This window comes from Tiliqua scincoides, chromosome 2 (genome assembly GCF_035046505.1).
Source record: "Tiliqua scincoides isolate rTilSci1 chromosome 2, rTilSci1.hap2, whole genome shotgun sequence".
In the NCBI taxonomy this organism is placed as follows: Eukaryota; Metazoa; Chordata; class Lepidosauria; order Squamata; family Scincidae; genus Tiliqua; species Tiliqua scincoides.
In genome coordinates this window covers 158,990,656-159,011,240 of record NC_089822.1, presented here as the reverse complement: position 1 = coordinate 159,011,240, position 20,585 = coordinate 158,990,656, and the positions used below count along the sequence as shown (strand labels likewise).

Here is a 20,585-nt window from a genome sequence, read left to right as displayed (position 1 = left end):
CATCCCCATTTGCTCTCCTTTACCCATCCCAGTCATGCCAGCAAAATAGCTGACATAGATCCAAGGAGACCCATTCAGGAAATGGAAGGTTATCCCAAGGTAATGGAACAAAAGTTCACCCTACCCCCCACTGCAGGATGCAGCACACACTGTGTTGGCGCGGCTGCATCAGTTCTGAGAGGGATAGGTAGGAGGGTCTCCTAAAGGAGGAAAGGCAGAGCTATGAGAACAAGACATGCACTTCCTACCAGAGATCCTGGTCTCATTCTCACTGCATCAGTGAACTTGTGTTTGAACTTCAGAATAGAGGTGAGAGTTCATATAATAGAATGCTACTCCCAACAAAAAAAATCCCCTCCAGGTTGAAAACTCGCTACTAGGGAGAAGGGTGCTAGCCTTGTCTTTTCTCTGATATTCTAGTTTTCTATAAGGAAAAACCCTACCTGAATGCTCCTATATATCAATTATGTGAGCCTCATCTGCAGTCCAAACTGGTATAGCTCACAGTGGTAGACACTTACTCTACCAGAAAGGTTTGACTCTTTAATTTAGAGCCCAATCCTATTCATCCCCACCCCACCACTGATGCAACTGTGCCAAAAAGGCTTGTGCTGCATCCTGCGGGGGAGGGGGCAGATTAGGAGGCTTGGGGGAGGTAAAAGCATTTATTTCCCTTTACCTCTCCATACGCCTCCCACTTGCCAGTGGGTCTTCTCAAAACCGCACCAGCTCTGTAGCTGGAGCAAATCTAATGAGGGAAAGGGGGCATGCTGGGAACCTAAAAAGGAGATAGCATCCAGCACTGTGCCTAGTAACACCCCCTCCTCTCACCTTTCTCATTCTGGCCCCTTCCACTCTCCCCTGCTTCTGCAGCTGACTCACCATCATTGGGAAGTGCTCTATCACTCTCAGATGTGCAATGAGTCTCTGCAGCTTCCCTGCCGATGCGCTGGCAGTATGTGACTTTGTGAGCTGCCAAAGTGACTTTTATGACTGCCATAAGACAGTCTCCCCTGGTGAAATGCTAATCCTACCAGCAGATCAGCCCTTTAAAATTGGGCTATAAGCCACACATTTCCCCCTGACAAATTAGGAAGAGTTGACCGGAGTCTTTTCAGCAACTCTCTCTCCCACCTCATTAATGGAAAGTCCCAAATTGCTTGTGTGATATAACATCCATGTGGGGACAATAGGCAAAGCTTTCTCTTTGTAATAATTATGTGCCATCTTTCTTATTCACATAGGAGTAGAAATGGTTAAACTATGAACAAAAGGATGACTGTAAGCACCTACGTGTGTTCTACAGGATCATCAACAGAGGCTGAGACTTCTACTTCTTCTGAATTTGATTCATCAGGGGTCCTAATGAGAAAAAACAGAACAGTGCCCACAAGACTGATCACTGTCAGGGCGATGAAGACAGTTCTGCGGTCACTCTCTGAGGGGGGAAAAGAAATAGCATGTTGCAGTTTTGTAAACCATCAAACAGCACACTCATTAAGGGCCCATTCCTATCCAACTTTCCTGCACCAATGCAGCCGCAACAAATGTTCCCTTACCTTGGTGAGTTCTCCATGACTGCCCCCCCCACCTCAGGATGTAGCGCACATCCTGTTGGCATGACTGCACAGCACTGGAAAGTTGATAGGATTGGGCCCTAAAATAGCCAAAACAACTAGGCCACATGGGCTGAAACAAAATTCAAAATATAGAAGAAAATCTGTGGCATGCATCAGCCATGTTTGAACAAACTTTCCACCATTAACCCCAAATCTGCTGTTCTAATTATATTATTGACATAAAGTGAATTATTTCCTTAGATGGCAATGACTTAGAAAGAGATGGATGAGAGGAAATCCAAAGCAAAGCCAGGATTTCATGATTATTGATATACTACTAAATGGCTACAAAGTGCTTTCACAAAATAATGCAACACTGTTGTGAAGCCAAACTATTTTGAACAGGATGAATAACTGCAGGCAACACTAAGCACACTATAAAACAATATAGTTTAGTGGTCCCCAAACTAGTGGGTTGCAGCTAGCCATCTGCAAAAGTGGTCTCTGATGCTTCGTACCATCCCTTCAGCATAATTATATTTGTGGTGCAGTTCATGAAAATTTAGCTTAGTGCAAAGGCCTTCCTTTATCAGGAACAGTCAGAAAAATTGCTAAGTAAGGGATTGCTGTTGAGAGAGAAAACACCTCTTGGACCATTGGACTCTGGAATTTAGCCCCAAAGGCCAGTCAAGCATTTGTTTATGTTTCTCCAGTCTTAAAGAGTGACCAGTTTATTCAAATCATCTATATCCTATATTTCCCTCCAAATAAACAGAGTGCTCAAATACACACACAACCCACAAATGACACATCTGATATCTGGCGCCTACGGTAACTGAAAATGCCTCACTAAGACTTCAGAGGGTATCTGCTTAGTCACTTCCAAAGGGCTTCTGAAGATAATGTAACATCCTAGTTGATTTTAATCAAAACATGTCTCATTTTAATTTCAGGACTTTGCCAAACAATTAAAAATCCACTTATTAGGAGATTAGCACAAGCCTTGATCCTGCACCAATATATGTATTCCAGTATATGGATGTCATACTGTTCCTTTTAGATGGTCCAAAGGGAGATTTTCAGTTCTATACAAACGCCCCCCCCCCCCATTAAGAACTGTTGTAAGTTGCTACCCTCACTCCAACCCAGCCTATTTCAAAAATGGAAATAAAGTTTTCCATTCCGGCTAGAATTACTTTCTGCTGTACAGTATTTGGATTTAAGGTGCTTCCACTTCACTCAAATTCAGTACAGTATCCCATGGTTAAGAAGGAAAGTTGCTGCCATGATGGATGGCTATATTAGACATTCTGGTCTCCCTACTGCTATTTTCTAACTCATAGAAATACATACGAAAGCACTGGAGATGGAGGAATCACATATGAAAAAGGGAAAGAACGGGGGGGGGGGAAATCTTATGATGTAGGAGGACAAAGATAAAGCAGAGGAAAGATCTTACTAGGGTTTGAGCTAGTAAGTTTTAAAGGTGTAAACTCCCCTCTGCAGTGGAACTCGGCAAGGTACCCAGCCTGCAAAGATTTGTTAATTTTTTTAAAAAATTCACTGAAGAACACAAAGCAGTACAAGCACAGGCGAAGAGTGAGAGAGGAGTTGTGTTGCTATTCACAGTGACCACATGAATACTAGTGTCATAGCAATAGGTTCCTGTGACACTGAATGCAATCCTATTCTACACACTGAACTCACACTCACAATGTCTCTGCCACCGTGGTAAAAAAAACAAACTATGACTCAAAACTATCATCTGATGGAAATGTGCAATTCCCTATCAGAAAAGAAAAAAATCTGGAAAAGTCCCATAATTTCAGTCTAGCAAATTATCACTAATACAGTCATGGTCTACAATACTTCAAATTTCTGTTATGATCTAGTTTTGTAGTTCATCTATACCTCTAATGGAATTCTTAATACAGTTTCACACTACGCTGTCAAAGCAGCCACCATTTTAGAGAGAAGGTAATTAACAGTGCAAGCCTATGCAAGTCTAAAAAAGAACAAGGCTCACTGAATTCAATCAGACTTACTCCCAGGTAAGTTTGCATAACATGGGCAATGTAGGATTGGGCAGCCGGCACTCTGCTGTTGCAAAACAGCCACCAACAGCACACAGAGTGCTCTGTCAATGGTCAATCTGGAAGAGCTGCTGCAAGAAGCGGCAGTGCTCCCCAGATGTTACTAGACCCCTCCACGGCCTCCTGGAGCAAATAAGGCAGTGGTGGGGGCAGGGAGGGGTAAAACTGGGCATGGAGAGGGTGGGAAGGGGTGAATGGGCAGGGAGGGCAAGGAGGATGAAGGAGGCGGTAGATCCGCAGAGCTGGTGCAGATTCAAGGAGATCCTTTGTGGAGCAGGAGGTTTACAGTGGGGTAAAAGGATTTAAATCTGTCTGAATCCGAAACGGATTTAAATCTCTTTCCCTCAAAGCCTTTTGATCCACCCCTTCCCCGCTGGATACAGCTCGCTCCTTTTTGGTGCAGCTACACCAGTGGGGGTGGAGAAAGAATAGGATTGGGCTGAGTGTTTTCTCCTCCAAAAACAACCTTATACTGGGCAAAGAAACAGGCTATGAGAGAAGGAAGAAGGAATATTAAGATTAAAAACAAATATGTGTATTTCAGTCACTCTCACCATATCTTATCTTGTTTAGTCTGGGATATATTCATTGCAAAGGACTGTTAATTGAGAAATGAACCATTTTATCATCAAAGGTACATTCTAGCCAAGGTATCTTTTGGGTCTGAATTACACAGGTAGTGTTGATTTTAGCCTCACTTGTGAAAACAGACTTTAACTTGGCTGCAGAGTATGGGAACAAGGGTGAGAAGGGTCAAGTTCAAAGAAGAAGAGAAATTGAAGGGGAAGACAAAAGATAGTAGAGGAATGTGGAGGGAGATAAGAGCCAGAAAGACAAGTCAAGGCAAGGTTAGGAAGAGAGGATGCTAAGTAGCATCTAAATATTTGCAAATCTACTCTTGTCAGTAACAAATGTTAAAGGCTTTTAGCACAACACAGAGAGCAAAAGGCATGCACATATTCAGAAAGTGGTGGAAATACAGAGAACAGAGGGAAATATTTAGGTTTTACCATTGCATGATATAATAAATAGTTCCCAAGGAGTTTTTAAAAAACTGTTTAAAATGAGCTTTTGCCATGGGCAGCACAACCTGGGATACCACCCAATGCTGCAGCCACCATGCGCTGGGGAGAAAATCCTTTCCACACTCTTTACAAGGTTTCATAGACTCGAAAGTGCAGGACTTCCAGTTTTATTTAAAAGGACCACTCAAATGAAGTAGCCCCTTTGTTTGCACAATCCCTGCACATAAAACCAGAAGTCCCACACTCCCAAGTTTGCCAAAGCTGTGCAAAGAGCACAGTAAGGAGACAGATAATATGTTTCCTGCTAAAGTAAGTGGGAGGTAGATCAATATAGCCTCATGTCCACAGCAGGCTGGAGGGAGACGGCCAGCCACAGACCCCTTGCCCTCAGTAACTGCCATCGACACACATCAAGTTGCCTCATAGCTAGATTAATAGTGGCTGTAGTCATCTCCATCAATTATTTTATTTCTCTTTGTCTCCAGCAAAGCAATTTCCTGTTAGCATTTCACTTCCAACCTTACTGCCTTAAAAGAATATTTTACGAACACCACAAACCTGATATGTAGGTTTTCCCCTGCCACGCAAAATATATATAGAGATTTCCAAAAAACAAGCTGTGAAAAGAAGAAAGCAAATTATTGGTTAGACAAAGCTGTTTGTAACACCAAACAGTAAACAGAAATTTACAAAACTGGCTACAGATAGCCTGCACACAAGCCAAATATTTCCCTGTAAAAATACAAGATTTCGATGCACCTAAGCAGGCAATTGAGAACAATAGCAACTGTCCAGTCTTGGACTCCCCATGCAAGAAAGTGGTTGTGAAGTGGAGAGATGTTGATTCTTCTTCTCTCTCCCCCCCCCCCTTTTTTTTTCACAAACTATAAAAGACCAGTGGCTACCATATGTACACAAGGGCTGGAAAACACTTTTGTGGCCAGTACCTTGAAAGACTTAATTGCAAGCATGCATTAAAAAGCATGCATTAAAAAAGGGATACTATGTAGTCATGCTCTAGTTTCTGCCTACTTGCCTTACAGTTCCAGGACAGTTGCTAAAGTCATGGGAAATTTTGAATGTTTGCCCCCATGTGCAGAGGAGATCTTTCCTCATGATACTGAAGTGATGCTGACTCAGAACAGCCTTACAGTGCAATCCTAGGTATGTCTACTCAGAAGTAATTTCCATCATGTTCAATGAGGCTTACTCCCATGAAAGTGTTTTACAGAATGCAGCCTTAGAACAACCAAAAAAACAACAACACCCTCCATATAAAAGACTGTCACATGGCAACCATTCTAGAACCCAGAACCTGCTGGAAGCTGTTACTCTAGTAAGCACATATCCATTGTATGTAAGAATCAAGAAAGCAGTGTCTTATTCATATTTACTTAGCAGTAAGTAAGAAGTGTCTTTGCCCAAGAAAGTGTACACAAGATTGCAGACTGAATACAGTTTTTAATTATGGGTATATTAGAAGAGGCAGCACTCTTAAACTGACCATTTGGTGTGAAAGTGCACAAGTGCAATATTCTCTAATAAGGAATGTTAGCTCTGTTGCTATATGGATGTCCAGTACCAGGAGTATGTAATCAAAGGAGATAGTTTTATTTCTTACCTGAATTGCAATAATGCCCAGAAGATGCCACTGTTTCTCCCAATTGTATCTGCATTGGAATTTATTGTCAGGCAGTTACCCTGGGCAGTCCATAGTACTGAAATTGAAATCAGAACACTGGTGAACAAAGAAAGAAATTCTTTGGGCGTGCTCAAACCACTTATTAATTGCACAACTTCTGCAATACATATACTATCTATGAAAATTTAGTGTATGCTTAAGAACACAGGGATAGTTAATGCACATTGGTATTCTTAGGACACATTTTAGGGCCACCACATAGTATATTTTCTAGGTGTACATCTCAAGTGTGTTCTTTATAAAGTGGACTGCAAAATATGAATGTGACAAAGATATTGGAAGACACACATACTATACTGGTATGCTTGTTAGAGAGCCAGGATTGTTTGCAATTCTTTGTGGACCATACACTTGAGAGAAAAGCTAAATTTGTTACCATGAAGTGTGCTACCATGAAACAACATTTGTCCTGCAACTCAAAGCATGAATTAATCTACAAGCATGAAGTAATCTACAAGCATCTAAAAGTTCACAGATGTAAAACACAAGGATTTCATTGCTAAAAGGCACGCGTTCACTTACTACATTTGCAAACAATCTCTTCAGCACTAAGGTCATTTTGGAATTTATTACAGGCTGAAGATGATAGCATATTTGTATTACATGCGCTCTATAGTATGCATAAAATATGACAGTTTGGGACCATGAGTGCCATTTCAGCTATATGTTGTTTTTGTAATTTGAAATGCATTTCCAAATAGCAATTCAACACATCCCCAGATAACACTGCAAAAGGACATTCATACACGGTGTTGTCTAGTTCATCTAGATAAATAAGGTCCCATAAGTTCAACAGGACTCACTTCCTTGTTAATGTGTTTAGAATTGTAGCTTAAACAAAACGAAAACCTCATTCCCACTGGAGTTTTTCCCAATGAGCCATTTCCATGTATCTGACCAGTGTGCCTGGTCTAACATTTCATTTTCAAATGAAATTCTCAACTTGCACCATAAAAAAGTGACAAATGTATTCTCACCTACCTAGGCTTCCAGACAACTAGAGTCCAAGAGTTGCAAACTTCATAGAAGTTGCATAAAAGCATAAAAGAGTTGAAAAAATTAGAGATGGGCTTAAAAATCACAAAGTTTGCCAACAGAACAAGGTGGGAATCTTTTTCATGTAATGAAATTTTGAACCTAGTTTGCTCTGTCTGCTGGTTTCACTTTCTGAACACAGATATGTCAACATTCATGTCTCTTTACCATCACCACTGCTTGAAACTTACTTTTTCAAAAATGAAAACATTAAAGCCTGGAACCAAAATACAGCACAATTAGTTCTACATGCCCAAAGGAGGCCTGAACTGGACTGTCTCAAACCAGTCCCCCCCCCCCCCCGATACAAGCTGAACACCTCTTGAGCTAGCAAGGCATGATGGCATGAGAGTAGGGGTGCCTTTAGGTGTATCCAAAGGAGCTTTTGGGATCCTGGTCTAAGTCTCAAAGTCCCAAAAAGAGTCTACAGAAAGCCTAAAAGTGCTTCCAGAACCTCTATCTAACTGCTTGAATTCCAAGAGTGCTTGGAAAGATACAGAATGAAGAAAAAACTTACTAGCAGCTGCTATTCCAAGGAAAACAGAAGCTGCGTAGAACGTCCCCGTAGAAGGCTGAATAAACATGCCAATATATATGCTGAAAGAGAAAACCATTTATGCCATTCAATTTATACAGGGATGACATCATGATACATTCCTTTTTGCAGTTTGATCAGGATTAAGGAATGGATTTAGATTGCTCAGCTGTATAGCTACTATGATAGAAAGTAAGTCAATTGATTTGAAACAATGGTTTTCACATTACATCCAGACACATAGTTCCAATTATTCAACCAAGCAATTATTTTGTTTCAATTAAGCAATGTTATATTTTACATATGGACCCTATCCATCCTCCAAGTTCTAAATTATTCAGCCCAATCCTGTACCCAGCATGAGATTGGAGCTGCCAGTGGCTCTGCTCAGGGCAAGGGGAATTGATTTCCCTTATTCTGGGTAACACGGCAGCAGCCGCAATAGGCCTACTTGGATCTGTGCCACCTAAAGAGGCAGTGCTCCAAGTTGCCTGGCAGTGGGATCAGGATCTGGCTAAGTGCTGGATCCTGGTCCCACCCATTTGGCCCTGGCACATCCAAAGGCCTGCACACCACCCAATCTCCCCCCGCCCTGCCCTCCCCAAGCTCCAGTGCCAGCCTGACTCAGCTGGTGCCCACCGGTGAGCTGGCTCCACAGGGCCTGGCTGCCCTCCTCTCCCAGTGGCATGACACTTTCGCGACACCTCCTGGCCAGTGCAAGAACTTGTGCCAGCCCAAGGGCCAATTAGGATACGGCGCTTTGCCTTACAGCTACCCTGAGAAGCAAATGTAAGCTGAGAGCAAATGACTTGGCCCAGGGCTCTCAGTGAGTTACACGGCTGTGGAAGAATTTGAACCTGCAATCTCCATGTCTAAAGTCAACATTCTAACTACTACTCCATGTTGTCTTCCCTCCCCCACTGTCTCAAAAAACTGAAATAAATGATACTTTAATTCCAAGGTCAACTACTGGAGAAACATTCTGTCTTTTAGAGGATGAAATACTTTGTATTCTGGAACTGACAAGCAGGAAAGCAACAGATTTTCTTACTCTGCAGACATCCTATATTTCTCAGATAATCATACTATGCGCACAAGGACAGCAAACATTCAGTACAGAATCCACTTACCTATAAAAGATGCCACCAAAAAACATGGAGAACTGCGGCCCTACCACGGCAACCACCGAAGGTGAAATAAGATTTGATGCTGAGAACACACCATAAATAACAGCCATGCTGCAGAAAGCAACAATAATTATGAATAAACATGTAAAATAAAACCCAAGATCTTGTTTGTTATTAATTTTAATTTGGGTCATTGCCACATATTTAAAAACATCTGGCTTATAACAATATGCCATTACTCTTGCCTTAGCTGCCTTCAGCATGATTAACCTTATGCAGGGCTGTGGTTCTTGTGTGCATTATCAAGATGGCAAAGCAACGTGGAATCTGTGATGAGGCATTATGTTGGGCACAAACAACACTTTATCTTTTTTTTTTTTAAGCAAGTTTCTAATTCTCTTGCTTTTGGAAAACAAATCATTTGAAAAATAAGTTTCAGAAAGCAAAACTGTGCTTAAAATGACTTCAGTAATACATTCTTATCCTGGCTTTTACTAATTAGTGCCAAGGCAGCTTAGTGATGCCAGACGGTGGTCCATCCTTATTACACCTTTCCCCCCGATGAGTCTGGTCATCTCTCTCATTACCTTCCTCACCGCATTCCTTTTCAAATCATTCCAAACCTTTGGAAAATACCATCAAAATTAAAAGCAGAGTGCATCTGGTAAAATAATCTCACACACACTTATATATGTTGGGGTCAGTATATTTCATCAGGATCATCATCAACACAGCAATCCTAATGCAGATTTACTCAGAAGAAAATCTCTGTTCAGTGGAATTTATTCCCTGTAAGTATGCACAGGATTGCTGCAACAGTGAGGTAAAAATAATGACTATATCATTTTTTTTTATAGTGTCACGGATGCAATGAACATGAATTTGGACAAACTCCAGAAGTTAGTGGTAGATGGGGGGCCTGGCATGCTGTGGTCCACGGCGTCACGAGGAGTCGGACACGAATTAACAACTGAACAAAAACATTTTTGCCTCATACTGAAATACATTGAGCATATAGTGCTGACTGACACTTCCTGTCTTACTGGTTCTCCATTCCCTGCATTTTTTTTATTTCTGTGAGGGCCTTCACTTTTGAACAGGCAGCCTGACAAAGTCAAAGTTTGCCTCACAAATGTATGTGTTAAGACCACGGATGAAGAAAAAAAGTGAAAGGGACTCAAATAGAACTGATTTATGCAGTGGTTTGGCCCATCTTCTGTCCTGTGAGATAGACATGCCCCTAACATAGAAGGAACTTCTTCTTTCTATAAGACAATTTTCTATTTGTGGGCATAGGCCTAGTCAGTGCATCTGTCATAATTCATTTTATGACCATGGTCCTCTTTTTAGGCTCACAGTCCTACTGTATTGCTTTGTACATATGGGGTGGTCTGTCATCTTGTTCTAGAATGTATACTCGATGTTGCCTACCACCAGTCCTCAGATGTAGAGGCTTGTCCTATTTGCTCTGGTCCATCAAATAAAAGAAGATGGAAACAGAGCCATTGTATAATCAAGTTAAACTGTCATGTGCAATTGTAAAAGTATAATTTATTGAATTGAACAGCTAAAATGCTCAATCTTTTCTCCATTCAGTATCCCATACATGCATTCCACAACCTCAACTATCACACCAATCAAGAGTTGTCTCACAGACTTCAGTTGGATTACTTAGTGGCATTACAACCAAATATTCTCAATGGAACTACATCAATATAAATAATCTGCTGGGCCAGGGATTTTCAAACTGGGGCGTCACGACGCCCCAGCCTGTGAGCCCTGGCCTCTGCCCCCTTTAGGGATGGGGGCAGCCTGGAGGCAGGGAGGAGGCAGTGGCGCGATCCCCAGGATCATGCAGCTCAGGGGGCTGCAGGGGCTTGGGAGCACTTACCCAAGCCTCCTGCAGCCTCCCCGGGGTGAGGGGAGCCCAGTGCGACCTTTGACAGGGCTCCCCACAGCAGTGAAAGTGAAAGCGGAGCGATTGCGCTCCACTTCCACCCACCACTTCCACTTCCGCTTCCGCTGCCGCTGCCGCTGCCGCTGCCTTCCACCTGCCCCTGCTGCCTCCCCCACCCCCCGCCCCTGCAAGCACTTACAGTGGCTCAAACTCTCCGTGAGAGTTTGAAAACTGATCCCAATGTAATGATCACAAACTGTTAAAGAGAGTTTGAAACTCTCCGTGAGAGTTTGAAAACCACTGTGCTGGGGTATTGTAGTCTTAGAGGCTCAACATACAGTAGAACAGTACTATTCCTATGCTGCAGAGTTTAGGTCATGGCCTGTTTTTAGTAATATACATGGTGAAGCTCAAAATTAACACAAGGATAATAATAACAGTGTAAAGTACCTTGTATAGCCACTGCCATGAAAGTCAGTGTGGTTTAAATTTGTGATAACAGTTTGCTGTGTGGAAAGAATTGTTAAAAATCAGTGATGTGAAAAGCTTTCCAAAGACTTCCCCCCAAGATAAAAATTCCAGTACAGAATAGAACTAGAAATCAAAATGAATACAGTTTAACTACAATTCAAACAAGATTATTTATACTAATTAAACAAGGAATCACTCGAGTTAGGCAGTAGGGATTGTTATACATCTTTTCCATAGATAAGAGGGCTGACTCACAGATAGGACCTACACAAAAGATTTCAAAATCATGATGAAGGCAGAGGCAGTGGGAGTAATGATCACACAGGAACAAGAGGGCAGGTTCTGTTATGGATTAGAAACTGTTTAAAGAAGAAGAAACACAGAATGGGTGTAAAGGGGCAATTTTTACAACTAAGAAAGGGGAAAAACAGTACGCCCCAAGAATCGTTCTTGGGACCTGTGCTTTTCAATTCATTCATAAATGACCTGGAATTGAGGATAAGCAGTGAAGTGGCCAAATTTGTGGATGACACTAAATTTTTCTTGCAGTGCAGTCCAGAAGGGATTGTGAAGAGCTCTAGAAGGATCTCTCTAAACTGGTGGGGAATGGGTGACAAAATAGCCAATGTGCCTCAATATAAGTGTAAAGTAATGCAACCTAACCTTTAATGACCTTTGCACTGGCCCGCTGGTCTCTAAGCCCAGAAGCGATTGGCAATAGCGTCATCACCAGTCACTTCTGGGAGCTGCACAGTGCATTTGCAGCACGCAGAGGCAACACCGGATGCCAAAGTTTAGGTATCGCTGGACGAGTGTAATGCACTCTATGGGACTACCCTTGAAGACCCTCCAGAACCTACAGCTCACATAGAATACAGTTGCATGCATGGTAACAAGGGCCAAATGGTGTGACTCTGTCACACCATTGCTTTCCCAACTGCACTGGCTCACACTAAGTTCACGGGTACAATTCAAGGTTCTGTTAATGACCTTTAAAGGTGTGTATGGCTTGGGACCAAGGTACCTGAAGGAAATCCTCTCTCCATATGAAATGGTCCACCTATTGAGATCAGCTGGAGGATTCCCCTTTGTGAGTACCACCACTGTTTGAGATTGGCTGGCAGTGACACCTTCTTCACAGTGACATCATGGTTGTGGAAATCTCTCCTGCTTGAAGCAAGACTGTCTCCATTGCTTCTGGCTTTCCAGTAGCATTTTAAAGCTTTTCTGTTATGTCTGACTTTCCACGATTTTGTGTAAATTTATGTTGTGTAATTGCTGGTGGGAGTTGCAGAGTTTTGTTTTAGGGTTTTTTAAATGGTTTTTTTCTATGTCTATGTCACCTTGGTTGCCTCTATTTCTATTTCTATTCTCTATGTCTATTTCTCTATTGCCTCTAGAAATATTCTCTATTTCTATTTTCTATGTCTATGTCACCTTGGTTGCCTCTATTTAGAGGAGAAAGGCAGGATAAACATGTTTTTAAATAAATAATACACTTGTTGGGAATGGGTAGTGACATATAACAGAATTTCACCAAGGGATGCCCTATTGCTGTGGTTCCCAACCTGGGTACATGTACCCCCAGGGGCACTTGCCAAGATCTTTATGGGTACTTGAAAAAGAATTGAATAATTGTGGGGAAAGGCAGGTCTGTATTAGAATGTCTTGCAGGGCTGACATACGAATGCCGTGAGGGGCTAATATGAAGGGTACAATTTAGGGAAATGGGCTACCAAGGGGTACGCAAGTGAAAAAAATGTTGGGAACCACTGCCCTATTGGAACAGAGAGAAAAGAGAGGCAGAAACGTTGTCAGTTAATAGCATCAAATTTTACAAAAGCATCAGAATGCTACATAAGAAAGTGACAAAACAAAATAAAATTTTGAAACTAAAATTGAAAGCAGTTATCTATTTGCATTTTCTTAAAGCTTTGTTTGCAACTCTCTAAAGACATTGTATAACTACATACAAATACAAAAATATAAAATAAAAATAATTGCCTATTTCAATTTGCAGCTGTGCTCCATGCAACTATTTTTATGTCACTACCATTAAGAAGTAGTGTCTTATTTCAGCAACTGCCCTAAAACAAGAGAGATAAAAATAAATAGAACAATGTACTATATTATCTACACTCTGCAAAATAAATCAGTGTCAGACTGAAGCGTGGAGGAAGAGAGGAGAAAAATTCACAGAGGGGAAAAGGGGATGCTCAAAATTGCACTTACTGCAATATTCCCACATGTTTGGAAGGCAGTGAATAAAAACATAAAGGCTATTCCTAAAATGAAGATGTTTAACTTCTTTATTGTTTCAGAATTCATTTTCGCTTTTCTCAGGATGCTGTCAGGCTGAGGTGAGAGGGGTGGAGCAGGATATCTACCGTTGAAACGCCTTTTTAAAATTTCTGTACAGACAACAAGAAATCACAATAAACAAAAGTTTTAAATGACTACATTAACAACAATTTTCTGATAAATCAAGTCAACTTAAGTACAGCTATAGCCTAGTACAACATTCTGCCATTCACCCAATGCAGTCTTGACAGTGGCTTTTACTCTACTGTTTCTTTTGCGCCTACCTTTTTCCACAAAGAAGAAACATTCTACACCAGCTGCTCTACTCGAACAACAACTTCCTTAGCATATCTCTGAATCAGTCTTCTGGCCAAAAGACATAAATCATCTGACCAGAAAAGCAACTCCAGCGTGCAAATTATTTCCATTTACTCTAGACAGGAAATAAAGAACAGGTCATAAGACAGATCAGCTGATTAAAGGGGAGAGAAAGATCCTATGAATTCTGGGAACTGTAGTTCTACATACTCCTTTAATGCTCTCTCTGAACCTGGAGATGGCATGAAGCCATCATGACTGCTGGACACTAACAGACTTGTCTACTATGAAACTGTCCAATACCTGTTTTAAAGCCATTCAAGTTAATGGTCATCACCACATCTATTGGCAGCTATGTGATAAATTTATTATATACGGTGTGAAATAACACCTCCTTTTCCCCTTCTAAATCTCCTGCCAACCAATTTCAATAGATGTCCTCCAATTCTTGTACTGTAAGAGGAGAAATCTGTGTGTGTGTGTGTGTGTGTGTGTGTGTGTGTGTGTGAAGCATAATTTTGTAAGGTTTGGCCATGTCCCCACTTAGGCAGTAATCCTATACTGTACACCAGAGTTTCTCAAACTGTGGGTTGCGAGCCAATTTCAGGTGGGTCCCCATTCATTTCAATATTTTATTTTTAATATATTAGTCTTGATGCTACCATGGTATATGACTGCACTTGGGGAAATGTTGCAGATCTGTACTTTTAACAGGCTACTATGCATATGCTTTTAACAATGATAGTAAACGGGACTTGCTCCTGGGTAAGTTTGGGTAGGTTTGCAGCTAGGATTGTTAAAAATGTTCCTGCTTGATGATGTCACTTCTGGTCATAACATCACTTCCAGTGGGTCCTGACAGATTCTCCTTCTGAAAAATAGGTCTCAGTGCTGAAAGTTTGAGAACCACAGCTGTTCCACACTTATATGGAAGTAAGTCCCCTTGAACTCAGTGGGCCTATTTCTGAGAAAATATACCTAGGACTACACTGTTGTCATCTGTGAGATGACAAGTTGCTCCTGCTGAAACTTCATCTTCTACACAATTGTTAAAGCTCCAGAAGTCCTAATGTTGACAAGTTGGTCACCCATTTTAAACTAAAAAGTCCCCCAAGGTTGTATCCTTTCTTTGAAAGGAAACTAATCCAATTCCTTGATCATTAGTCACTCTCTTGTCAACTGCATCCATAACAAATATCCTCTGAATTGAGATGCATATTTGGTATTTGTGAGAGAGAGTGGGACCACTACAATTTACATTCAATGGTGCCCTGTTGGAAGCAAGACAATGGTGACTGAGAACATTATCTTTCCCTCTCCTGGGTGGGACGTCCAATGCAATTCTGTGGAATATGACTGTTCCATCCCATGTAGCAATGGTGCAGTCCTGAAAATTTTGGTGAGTGTTTGGCTGGCAGTAGCAATGGTTGGAGTCCCTGGCACTGGCGTCGCTAGAGGGGTGCAGGGGTTGTGGGCCGCACCGGGTGACACGCTGGGGGGTGACGCACCCTGGGGGAAGGACGCGCTAACTTTGCGGCGTTAGGAAGTACCGCATCATGCCATACACCGTTGGATGCGGAATGGCCAGCGGAGTGCAATGCAATACACAGAAAAGAAATAATTCCTTTTGTTCAAAAGTTATGGCCAAAAAACCGGAAGGAAAAATGCATGGAGCCCTATGGAAAGTGAAAGTGAGCTGTAGCGCGTGTTTACTCGCGAGTAGGCGTACTTGTCATAGTCCGTCGGAAAGGGCAGGCTGAGAGGAATCCATGACACCAGAATGGTCCCGATCCAATGAATGCAGCCCCCAAAAAGCACCCGAGAAGCTCCCCCCTCCCAGCTGCGAGTCTGAGCCTGAAAGGAAGCCACATGGTCGCGTTTCCTCACAACTTGCCTTAGTCAAGGGAGGCTGAGAGGCAAGCTGAGAGGCTCCAAGGACATCAGAATGGTCCTTATCCAATGAATGCAGCCCCCCAAAATATGGAGAAGGAGGTCCCCCCTCCCAGCTGCGAGTCTTTGGAGCTCTACGGAAAGTGAAGCAGCCTCATAAGAACATAAGAACAGCCCCACTGGATCAGGCCATAGGCCCATCTAGTCCAGTTTCCTGTATCTCGCAGCGGCCCCACCAAATGCCCCAGGGAGCACACCAGATAACAAGATACCTCATCCTGGTGCCCTCCCTTGCATCTGACATAGCCCATTTCTAAAATCAGGAGGTTGCACATACGCATCATGGCTTGTAACCCATAATGGATTTTTCCTCCAGAAACTTGTCCAATCCCCTTTTAAAGGCATCCAGGCCAGATGCCATCACCACATCCTGTGGCAAGGAGTTCCACAGACCAACCACATGCTGAGTAAAGAAATATTTTCTTTTGTCTGTTCTAACTCTCCCAACACTCAATTTTAGTGGATGTCCCCTGGTTCTGGTGTTATGTGAGAGTGTAAAGAGCATCTCTCTATCCACTCTGTCCATCCCCTGCATAATTTTGTATGTCTCAATCATGTCCCCCCTCAGGTGCCTCTTTTCTAGGCTGAAGAGGCCCAAACACCATAGCCTTTCCTCATAAGGAAGGTGCCCCAGCCCAGTAATCATCTTAGTCGCTCTCTTTTGCACCTTTTCCATTTCCACTATGTCTTTTTGAGATGCGGCGAACAGAACTTGACACAATACTCCAGGTGTGACCTTACCATCGATTTGTACAACAGCATTATAATATTAGCCATTTTGTTCTCAATATCTTTTCTAATGATCCCAAGCATAGAATTGGCCTTCTTTACTGCCGCCGCACATTGGGTCGACACTTTCATTGAGCTGTCAACCATCACCCCAAGATCTCTCTCCTGATCTGTCACAGACAGCTCAGAACCCATCAGCCTATATGTGAAGTTTTGATTTTTTGCCCCAATGTGCATGACTTTACACTTACTGACATTGAAGCGCATCTGCCATTTTGTTGCCCATTCTGCCAGTCTGGAGAGATCCTTCTGGAGCTCCTCACAATCACTTCTGGTCTCCACCACTCGGAAAAGTTTGGTGTCGTCTGCAAACTTAGCCACCTCACTGCTCAACCCTGTCTCCAGGTCATTTATGAAGACGTTGAAAAGCACTGGTCCCAGGACAGATCCTTGGGGCACACCGCTTTTCACTTCTCTCCATTGTGAAAATTGCCCATTGACACCCACTCTCTGTTTCCTGGTCTTCAACCAGTTCTCGATCTAGGAGAGGACCTGTCCTCTAATTCCCTGACTGTGGAGTTTTTTTAGTAGCCTTTGGTGAGGGACCGTGTCGAACGCCTTCTGAAAGTCCATATATATAATGTCTACGGGTTCTCCCGCATCCACATGCCTGTTGACCTTTTCAAAGAATTCTATAAGGTTTGTGAGGCAAGACTTACCCTTACAGAAGCCATGCTGATTCTCCCTCAGCAAGGCCCGTTTGTCTATGTGTTTTGAGATTTTGAGCCTCACGTCACGTTTATTTGCGAGTAGGCAGACGTGCCTTGGCTGGTGGTCAGGTCAGGCAAAGGGGAATGTGAGGACACTGGAATAGTCCTGATCCATGGAGCTGGAGCACAACAAATGCTCCAGAAGGCAGCCTCCCCCCCACTAAAAAGGTCAAAAAAGTGGCTTGAACTGGTAAGGGGAAGTTTTCTATTTTGCACTTGCAAAGCCAGGAGGGTCTTTATCTTGATGTGCCTGAAATAGAAGAACTTTAAACTGGGCACTGGGAGGGCTGGAAATCTCACTGATTTTTTTTGGGAGGTTGTTATTGCAGGCAGACTACAGAGTAAGCTCCATTGACCACTATGGGACTTACTTCAGAGTAGCCATGCATAGGATTGGGCTCACAGGCTGCAATCCTACCCATACTTTCCTGAGAGTAAGACCCATTGACCACTATGGGACTTAATTCAGAGTAGATTCACTTGGTGGAACAGGACTGGCTCCCTCTTATGTAATTATTTTATTTTAATTTCATTATTTATAATTATTTATTTTAATTAGACCTATTTTTAGATTGTGAGCCCTTTTGGGACAGGGAGCCATTTAGTTATTTGATTTTTCTCTGTAAACCGCTTTGTGAACTTTTAGTTGAAAAGCGGTATATAAATACTGTTAATAATAATAATTATTATTATTTTTTTATTTTATTATTTTTAAAAAATATTATTATTTGCTTGATGATGTCACTTCTGGCCATGACATCACTTCCAATGGGTCCTGGACAGATTGTCATTCTAAAAAGTGGGTCCCAGTGCTAAAAGTTTGAGAACTGCTGCAATAAGGTGTTAGTAAGTTGACACGGGTGTGTGTGTGTGTGTGTGTGTGTGTGTGTGTGTGTGTGTGTGTGTGTGTGTGTGTGTGAGTGAGAGAGAGAGAGACTCTACAAGTTTTCAAAATCACTAAAATCAGAGTTTGGAGGAATAAGACCATCATGTTATATATCAATCAATGCGTAATTACATGCAGAATGCAATGAAACAGCAACACACTTTAGAGCAAAATAGGTCTGACAATCCTGAAGGGTCACTATCAGGGAACGGGACAGAGACATGCAACAGAGGAGCAGCATGTTGCATTGCACCAGCATTCATGGTGCATCTGTTGGTGGGTGAAATGATGTGCCAGCTGGGCTATCATTGTGCTGGCATATGCAGACATACACTGGCATATCCTGAAGATTGGATTGGGCTGTTAGGTGAACATGAACATATAATGCTGTCTAATACAACCTTAGACCATTGATCAGTATGGCCATCAATCAATGCCTGTATGAAGATTCAAGTCTATGCCTATCTACCCAGAAGTAACTCCTATTGTGTTTAATAGGTTTACTCCCAAGAAAGCGTGTATAGGATTGTAGCCTAAGAGCTCCAATTTGGTAGTGGACTTGTATTTCACTGGGCAGTTCAAGTTGGACAGTCATCTGTTGAGGATCACTAGTTTAAGTTCTTATACTTCAAGCAAGGAGTTGGACTAGATGGCCTACAAAACCCTTCCAATTCTATCAAGCACTGAAAAGCCTTGTAGGGCTAGCATACTGAATGAAATAAAGGCTAACTATCACTAGATAGACAGGGTGACCACACGTCCTCTTGCTCCAGGACATGTCCTGTTTTTTAGCTTCATGATCTTCAATGTCATCTTTTTCCCTGTAAGTGGGTAGCACATAGCCTTCTTGTAATAATAAATTATATGTAATAAATTAAAGGTAATATAGATTGATGAAAGGGAGATGCCAGATGCAAGGGAGGGCACCAGGATGCAGGTCTCTTGCTATTTGGTGAGCTCCCTGGAGCATTCAGTGGGCCATGTGAGATACAGGAATAGATGGACCTCTGGCCTGATCCAGCAGGGCGCCTCTTATGTTCTTAGATTTAAAATCAATAATAAGTAATATAGTATTTAAATTAACCATGTGAAATCAATATGCAAGTGTTTTCAGCTTTTATTTTGCCATGTCCTGCATTTTCCTTGGATGCCTTGTCCTCTTTTGTGGTAATGACACCTGGTCACCCTGCAAACAGAGAAGGAGGATCAGTTTTAAATATTTCTAATAGATTTATATGGTATAACTGTATATATTATATATAATGATTTATTATTATTAGTAATAATATTATTATCAATATTGATTTTCTACTTTTGTGAGGAGCTGTAGTGGGCAAACAGCCCAATCCTGAGCATGTCTACTCAGAAGTAAGTCCCATTATGGCCAATGGAACTTACTCCAATGTAAGCGTGGCTAGGATTGCCGCCAAAGGCTTTCCTTCTGGGTTGGGGAAGGAGAAGGAAGGACAGCCAACCAAGCCTGGGCACGTCTACTCAAAAGCAAGCCCCACTGAGTCTCAGGAAAGCACACACAGCTTGCCGCCCTCATTCCCTCGGAGCGGCTGTGCTGAAAAGGGGCGCAAGGCTCCGCCTGGGCGGGGCTGGCAGAAAGCCACGCCCCCGGCGCTTTGCTGGCGCGCGCTTCTCATTGCGGCAGCGGGAAGAGAGCCTCTCGCCTCAGGTCCTTCAGGGTACAGCGCTGAGCTGACGCAGGCGGCGCGAGCACCATGGTCACGTGCCCATCCTCCCTCCCTCCCTCACAGGACGGGCGTTCTGCTTTTCCCGCCCCCTTTCACCACCGCCATTTTGAAGCCAAAATGCGTTGACATTTTTTTTTTCAAACCTTGTTTTAAAAAAACGAACCTATATTCATTTTATACGTTTAAAAAAAACAACAGACCACGACACAACTCTTAAATTTCTTGGGCTTTTCAAACAGCCTGAGGAAAATTCATATCGAAGTCCTTCCGGGGTCTTCCGTTAACGGCATTTCCGAGTTCAAACCTCGGGGGTTTATTTATCTTTCTTTTTTTTTCCACGCCGCGGCCGTCCCCGCTCGCGCTTCCCGCGCCCGCTTTTCACTTCGGGTCACGAAAACGGGTTTTAATTCGAGGGGGCCGAGAGGCGCGCGCGCGGCGGGCGGAAGCGCTTCCGGGTCGGCGGCGGCCATTTTGTGGCGCTTAAGTA

The 20,585-nt window shown here is 42.6% G+C and overlaps 1 protein-coding gene across 1 annotated transcript in view; it reads right to left on the bottom strand.

Moving 5' to 3' along the window:
- MFSD11 (major facilitator superfamily domain containing 11) overlaps positions 1 to 14,162 on the bottom strand; it is a 28,506-nt gene extending 14,344 nt beyond the window's left edge. The window contains exons 1-8 of the mRNA XM_066617702.1: positions 14,030 to 14,162; positions 13,677 to 13,855; positions 11,424 to 11,479; positions 9,080 to 9,187; positions 7,932 to 8,011; positions 6,299 to 6,395; positions 5,236 to 5,294; positions 1,294 to 1,438 (exon numbers count right to left, since the gene is read on the bottom strand). Of these exons, the coding sequence (XP_066473799.1) occupies positions 1,294 to 1,438; positions 5,236 to 5,294; positions 6,299 to 6,395; positions 7,932 to 8,011; positions 9,080 to 9,187; positions 11,424 to 11,479; positions 13,677 to 13,772 (641 nt within the window). The 5' untranslated portion in view covers positions 13,773 to 13,855; positions 14,030 to 14,162. The remainder of the gene's footprint in view (positions 1 to 1,293; positions 1,439 to 5,235; positions 5,295 to 6,298; positions 6,396 to 7,931; positions 8,012 to 9,079; positions 9,188 to 11,423; positions 11,480 to 13,676; positions 13,856 to 14,029) is intronic.
- Positions 14,163 to 20,585: the final 6,423 nt, after the last annotated feature.